Raw genomic sequence first — 7,653 nt, 5'->3', positions numbered from 1 at the left:
TTTGATTTAAAGTCTCTACTAGCCACAGGTGTTTCATATCATATGAGAAGCTATAGCCAACCCAGTCTGGCAAGAAAAGAAAATGAAAATTATCAATGCTCGAAAAAAAAAATAGGTCATTATTTTCAGATATCCATCCAGAAAAGTAAAGCTTCATGACTGAAAAATAAACCACCAAGAATATAGGAAGTTGGACTAGATGTAACATTTTTAAAATCGGCAGGCCTAGATTAAAAAGTGAAAAGTCGTTCACAGCAGAAACTGAAGCACTGAAGTGTTGGTCTAACATGATCTCCATGAGGAAAACCATCCAGAGTTTCAAAGCAACTTAGACTCTCTCTACCAACGAGAACCCAGTGGGTGTAAAGAAGAGCTGATGAGCTTGACCTTCAAGCTCTCCACACAGAAGAAATCCTTCCAATATGTAACAGAACTTTACTTTTTTACCCTTTTTGAGTATTTGTTTGAGACATGATCTCACTATGTAACCCAGGCTGACCTCAAACTCTGTGATCATCGTGCCTCAGCCTCCCAAATCCTGGGGGATTATAGGCCTGTGCTACCAAAACTACTCTGTAACATCACTTTAAAACTGTGTTTATCATGTTATAAAAGGAACATACTATATTAAGCAAAAAAAAGAGGAGCCTCTAAAAAGGTGTATTGGCCAGGTTTGGTGGCATATACCTATAATCCCAACTCTCAGGTGGCTGAGGCAGGAGGATCACCATGAGTTCAAGGTCAGCCTGGGCTACATAAGCTAGTTCAAGGTCAGCCTGGACTGCATAGTGACAGCCTGTCTCAAAAAGCAAATCAACACACAAAAACAGGTGTATTTGAAGCTGTAGCAGGAAGTAGGTGGAAGCCATAAGACAGATCCAGAAGGAAATCCTTAAGAGGGCCTTTTTGGAGAGAAGTGTTTGGTCTAAATTTGGGAACATCCTGGATCCTTGTGATGTCATATCAGAGGGACACACAGATTGGCCCTCCTGGTGAGGATAAGCCTGGTGCTAGAAGGAGCTCCCATGACTGTGGCTTTCCTTCTGTCCTCAGCCAGTGAGTGGTGAGGAGCCCAGAGCTGCCCACACTGACCCTGCCCTGTGTCTCCACCCCACAGACCGTCCAGGCCTGCTGAATGTGAAGCCCATCGAGGACATTCAGGACAACCTGCTGCAAGCTCTGGAGCTCCAGCTCAAACTCAACCATCCCGAGTCCTCACAGCTGTTTGCCAAGCTGCTGCAGAAGATGACAGACCTCAGGCAGATTGTCACAGAGCACGTGCAGCTGCTGCAGGTGATCAAGAAGACGGAGACGGACATGAGCCTGCACCCACTGCTGCAGGAGATCTACAAGGACCTGTACTAGCGGGGGCTGCACCCCACCACCGATTGCACTAGTACCCAAGAAGAATCCACGCAGGTGACATTTACTGTGAACAAAAAAGCGTTTTAAAAAGAAAAGGTTTTAGAATATGATCTATTTTATGCATATTGTTTATAAAGATACATTTACAATTTACTTTTAATATTAAAAATTATCGTGTTCTAAAATGCTGAGCGTATTTGAAGACTCTTTCATGTCCTCCATCCACTCTTCTAGGCTTTTGTCCCCATCTGTCATTTTCATCCTTCTTTTGTTCTTTCTACTTAAAATGTGAATGGAATGATTGATTAACTTTCATTCTCCAGCAGATACTTTTACTCTTCACCATCATGGCCAGGAGGGAAGAGGGGACTTTGGCCCCAGAGCTGCGCCAAGCACGTTTCTTGTCTTGGGTGGTGGCACTGCCCTTAGCTTGCCAAAAACTCAGTCTTCCTTCTCTAAAGTTCTGACAGGGGGCCTGGCTCTAGCTCAGTTCTTTAAGTGGCTGCTTCCATAAAGTTCTGACAAAGTTCACCCACATGCACCAGCAGCCTTTTCAATATACAGGGAATGTGCTTCGCTCTGAGAAGTGCCATGAGCCACAGCCTTTATAGAAGATGCTGTTTTTGCATCGGACCTGCACCCACTCTCATATACTCTAAGCCCTCTCTCCATTACTTAGAAGAGCTAACCCCTTGGCAATGCTGAGTCAATTAGGTAATAAAGGCAAGGAAATATGAAGCCTGTGTGTTCCCTGTGAAGAGGTCATTTTTTCCAATGCTTGATGCTGGTCAATCGGTTGAATCCATGGGTGCTGAATTACCTGTTCCTAGGGCAAACATTCACTGAACACTGATTCAGCTAGAAGTTCTGGGGGGCAAGAGGTGTCTTATGATCTGACAGCTGCCCAAAATACCTTACTCTGAGTGGAGGAGAAAGTAAGCTTTCCTAAAACAGATGCTAACACTGTAGTGACCACAAGTCCATTGAGGGATTCAGACTCTTGGGCATGACGAGAGCTGCACAGAGGTAAGGAACAGTGCAGACCAAATAGCGCCAAGTGAGTCTAAGACTCTGGGAAGCAGGGGTGGTGTCAGGTTGGAGGCAGATGGAGAGTGGTGAAGACATTCTGGAAAAGCAAAATCAGAACAAAAACAAAAGAAAAAATGAGGAAAAGTAGCTTTCTCCTGGCTCCTAGTTGAGTAATTTCGCTGTTATTCCTGTCAGCCCTTTGGGACAGTTGTGTGATGATCTCTGGCTTTTAGAAACAAAAAGCTCACAACTCATGTCACATATGTGTGCACCCCTTGCCAGCCAATAGATCCTACATTCCCCAAAGACAGCATGCTCAGCAGCTTTCTGTCACTGTGACGAAAGCCCTAGAAGAACAACTCAGAAGAGAAGCGGTTTGCTGTGGCTCATGGTTTCAGAGATCTCAGTCTGGGGAAGGACAGCACCCCTGCTGTTAGGCCTGTGCAAGGGAAGGCCATGGCAGGGGAAGGCCACTCACCTGGGGAAAGCCAGAGTTAAGGGGCTGCGCTGGGCATCAGATGAAACCCGCAAGGATGCTACCCTCGGACCTACTCCCTAAACTCAGAACCACCTACTGCCCAAGTTTCCACTACCTTGCAACAATGCCCTCACATTATGCTTTCATCAATGCCTTAGTCCGCTGCTAATATCAGAGCTCGTGACCCAGTCACCTGGGAGTCACAGGGACCCATTAGGTCTATAGCCTACCAGGCAGGGACCTTCTTGGCACAACTGTTAAGGCCACCAAGCTCACTAGCACTAACTCCCTGTGAAGCCACCACATTTGTGTGACGTGTTGCATGCTGGGGATGAGCCAGGCCTGGCACATGAGGGCCACATACTCACTGTGGAGCCACAGCCCAGGCCAGGTGGTCTCGGTCATGCCTGGCCGCAGCCTCTTCTGTGAGATGATTGGTCCCCCAACCTAAGTTATCACCCTTAACTTAGCTCTCTGTAGGTTTTTCCTCCCAGGGTGACATAGCTCAGACTCTGGGGCCTTCAAGCCCAACCATCATAAAAGATCCTTTCATCCTTTTTACTTGAGAGTCTGCTGGCTGCAAGTTGGGGTACAGATGCAAGTTCCAGCTCAGCCCTGAGACTGCAGAATCCCTAACCCTCTTGAGGGTCACTTCGGAGATCAAGCCCTCGGAAGGGCAGATAACAGCCAAGTCGCATTGGGACTGAAGACCAGAGCCATTGTCTAAGTGACACGCAAACATCTGGAAGACAAGTGACAAGCGCAGCCCATCACATGGGAATTTTTCTCTGTGCCGGGGTATCTGACAGCCAGTGCTTTGGTCTCCTCAGTGAGCCTTATTGGGAAAGAACGTGCAGGCAGTGGCGAGGCAAGGGACCAGGGGATCCCTTGTTTACAATGTACAAGATCCTCGAACAAAAAGCCCTTCAGTTCCCACCAGGGCTCCTGGCCGGCCAAGCCCTTTCCACATTACCGGCCGAGCTGCCAGGGCAGGGGGTGCAGGGGCTGCTCAGCTCTTTGGCACCAATACTTAGCATTAAATTAGCTTTTAAATTCTGGCAACTCTCAAATTTCCATCTCTCGGACTCTTTCCCTGTGGCTTGGAAGAGCATTTGCTAAATATTTTACAACACATTATATGCAGCCTCCCGCTCCCGCTCCCCTAGGGCGGCTCACAAGTCAACCAGCAAATGTGTCCCAAGTTATTCATAGCACTCTCTCCACACTCAGCACACTCTGGGGCTGCACTCACCAAGATGGGAAGGAAAGGAGCCCTGGTCAGGAGTCAAGAAAGTTTTGAGACACCCTGTCAGCCCAGGCCCGAGTCCCTGTGACTCTTTGCTTGGACACAGGGACAATAGGGCATCTGAGGAGAAGGCCAAATCTGCGCACCCTATTTCTCCAGCCACAGCCAGAACTTGAACTGACTTTTGTGTGAGGAAGCTGGGCACGGTGGGCCAGCACCTGGGAGCCTGACGCAGGAGGATCACTTGATCCCAGAAATCTGAAGTCAGCCTGCAAACATAAGGTTCTATCTCAACAACTAAATAAAATAGGAAACTAGAGTTTAAAACACTGTCCAACCTCGGTTGCATCTGCCAGCCAAGGCAGGGGAAGAAACCCGCCCTACCTGGGGGATCCCGGCAGCAGGTGGGTAGCTGCAATGACTCAGTGGAAGTGATAGTGACCAGAGACTCCAGAACCACTCACAGAGGCTGAGGGGACACTCAGGGGCAAGGTGGGGGCAGGAATGGGGGCATCTGTGTGGCAAAGTTGTCACCCTAAACAGCAGTCTCCAACCTGGATGGCACCTGGAGATGCTTGGGAGCAGAGGACATGGCCAAGAGAAGAAGCAGAAATCTGGGTCCTACTGGGACCTTCTTACCCTTCTCTGCTAACCCTGAGTGACCAGCAGTCTGGGTGGCTCTGCCCTGGTGTCACACCCTCCACACCTCATTCCCACACTGAGACAGGTGACTCACTCTAGTCCCTCTAATCCACTTCCGGGCTTTGACCTTGGCCTGGTACTGCCCTCTCAGTCCTCCCTTGTGCCCAAGAGTCCAGACCTAAATTCCCAAGGACAGATATCCGGTCTCCCTCTGCCACTGCTTCCTCACACCTCAAGGTCATTTCCAGACCCTTCTTCAAACCTGCCATCCGATCTCCCTGCTTTAAAGAGGCCCTGCCTTCCTTCTTAAATTCTAGAAAGCTAGGACAGGAGTATGGCTTAGAGTGGGGCATTTCCCTAATGTAGGTGAAGCCTTGGGTTCCATCCCCAGCACTGAAAAAGGAGGGTAAAGGAAAAAAGAAAGAAAGTAGCAAATTAAGAGTTCAAAGAAGCCAGCCACTAAGCACTAGGTCTGTAATCCTAGAACTCAGGAGGTTGAGGCAGTAGGGTCACTAAGTTTGAAGCCATCCTGGGCTACACAGTAAGTTCAAGGTCATCCTGAACCACAGAGACCTTGTCTCAAGAAATCAACAGCAACAAAAAGAAAGAAGCCAACTAACTTATTTGGCTAGACAAGAAAGCACTCTGAATGTCAAAGAAGTTACATAAGGAGCCCTAGGTGCTAGGAGGCCACAGAATAACTTTATTCAAAGGCATTTATCACACACTGATGCCACCCAGGGGTCTCAGCACCTATGAAACCTAAAGCAGCGTGGATGCCTGCACTGGAGGCTGAGGGCCAAGGAAGGAGCTGTGACATCCCAGCAGGAGAAGTGTATGGCACCAGCTGTGTCCAGCATGCAGTGTGTTCTACATAGCACGAGTGGGCTGGGGAGATAGCTCAGTGGCTTAAGCACCAGCCTGGGAAGTACAAGGTCCTTCATTTGAACCCCAGTACCAAAACAAACAAAAAACAAAAAATCATAGCAAGAGTATCCAAGGTAGCCTGCAGAGTCACACTGACGTGGGCCAAGACTCAATGGCTCCGCAGCCCATGCTCTTGCCACCTCTGAGCCTCTCTCGACCTGAATTGCCCTCCTGTATAAGCCTGGGTGGCCGTGCCCAAGTCATGGGGTTGCTGGGATTAAATGCAATAACGGTTATAAAATACTCTGCGCAGTTTCCTGGCTCATCTCAGGGTCAGCCCAGGTATGGTTACAGGCAACTTCGTTGTTGTTGTTTTTAAAGTGCCCTTCACTAGCCAGGGTGTGGCTCTGCAGCAAAGCACTTGCCTAGCAAGGATTTGAGTTTCATTTCAAGCCCTGCAAAAAAAAAAAAAAAAAAAATTGCCACACACCTATGATCCCAGCCAATAAGGAGGCTGAGGCAGGAGGGTCATAAATTTGAGTTTGAGTCAGCTTAGGCAATTTAGTGGGACTCTGTCTCTGAAAGAGAGAGAGAGAGAGAGAGAGAGAGAGAGAGAGAGAGAGAGAGAGAGAGAGAGAGAATGCGCAGGCAGATGGAGAGGGAGAGGAAGAAGAGGAGTCAAAGCATTTTGTCCTAATCCACATGTATTAGGAGAAAAACATTCGAAGAACAACTGCTGTGTTCTGATTCGGAACAAATGCTCAGGATGAGGCCATGAAAACATTCTGCAAAAGCAACAGGCCTTTCCTCTTGTGATTTATGCTGCTAATTTTAGACAGATATTACATAGTTTGCATTTCCAAAGGAGTTAGAAAGAAGAGGAAAATTGCTAATTTGAGTCTGTAGGGAGAGGAATGGGCTATTTCCGGCCCCTCAGGAGCTGTGTAAATAGTTCCAGGCTGGCGTTCCCAGGAGGGTGTCATCTCAGGGGCTATTCAGTGCCTCCTGCTGGTCCCTAATGCACCCCAGGGGCCTTGGACAAGGGTGGGAACCCGCAGTCCCCCCCCACCCATCCCCACCACACCGGAAGCCATGATGTGTGCTCTGAATCCCCCACCCCTAGTGGCCTGAGGCTTGGCACTGCCCCTGTGTGAGTAAGGCCTCGGAAGGCCACCTTCCTCTCAGAGACACTGTATCTGGCCCACAGAAGCCCGTAGCCCCCTAATTAGGCAGGATTCGTTCATTCATCAGGAACACAGGGACGGTTGCGCCCCTTATCTGTAAAATGGGTCAGCAGATACAGCCTGCTTGTCTTTTTTTTTTTTTTTTTTTTTGGTGGAACAGGGGATTGAACGCAGGCCCTCACACTTGCCAGGGAAACACTTATTCCACTGAGCCATCCTCCCGGCCCCCAGCCTGCTTATCTTACAGAGCACCAAATCAAGGATGCTCCCTCCTCACGGCTCCTCACAGAACAGATGCACAGGGCAGCCCTGGGCTGGACAAAGCTCCCTGAGCCCCTGCTGAGGTCTCTCTCCCTGGTGCCATGCTGCCTCAGGGAAAAGGAGAGCTGTCTTGCTGTGCTGGCAGAGCACAAGCTCTGGGACAAGAAAGAGAGTAAGATCTGCCCTTCCTCTCAGCCACATTCCAGCTCCACTATCCCACCCAATGTCTGGGTGTTGGTTTCTTCTCACTGGAGAAGCCCCCTAGTTCCTGCCATGCAGGGCTGCTGTGGGAACTAGAGCTCCCATCTAGGGGAGAGCTCAGAGCCTCTTCTCTATGAAACTCTGTGTTTGGTTTGTTTTTTATTCTCCTGCCTCAGCCTCCCAAGTACTGGGATGACTGGGGAGTGCCACCTGGCCTAGCTTGAAAATCTTCAAAAACAAGTCGTCTGGCCTCATCCTGCCCCCAGGACACAGGTGAGCAGCACCTTGGGCCAGAGAGGGAAGAGCAAGACTCCAGCCGCCCAGAATTGGGTTCCAACAGTGATTTGCAGATGGCCCCAGGAAACTGCTTTCTCTGAACC

The 7,653-nt window shown here is 49.2% G+C and overlaps 1 protein-coding gene across 6 annotated transcripts in view; it reads left to right on the top strand.

Moving 5' to 3' along the window:
• The window catches only part of Pparg (peroxisome proliferator activated receptor gamma), a 136,091-nt gene extending 134,266 nt beyond the window's left edge, over window positions 1-1,825 (top strand). For all 6 annotated transcript variants that reach the window (XM_023705958.1, XM_023705960.1, XM_023705959.1 and 3 more), the window contains one exon: window positions 1,118-1,825. In XM_023705958.1, coding sequence (XP_023561726.1) covers window positions 1,118-1,365 — 248 coding nt within the window. In that variant the 3' untranslated portion in view covers window positions 1,366-1,825. The remainder of the gene's footprint in view (window positions 1-1,117) is intronic.
• The last annotated feature ends 5,828 nt before the right edge of the window (window positions 1,826-7,653 follow it).

This window comes from Octodon degus, unplaced genomic scaffold, assembly GCF_000260255.1.
Source record: "Octodon degus isolate 3935 unplaced genomic scaffold, OctDeg1.0 scaffold00233, whole genome shotgun sequence".
NCBI lineage: Eukaryota > Metazoa > Chordata > Mammalia > Rodentia > Octodontidae > Octodon > Octodon degus.
Note: the sequence above shows the minus strand (reverse complement) of the source record. Positions and strands in the feature narration are given on the sequence as shown.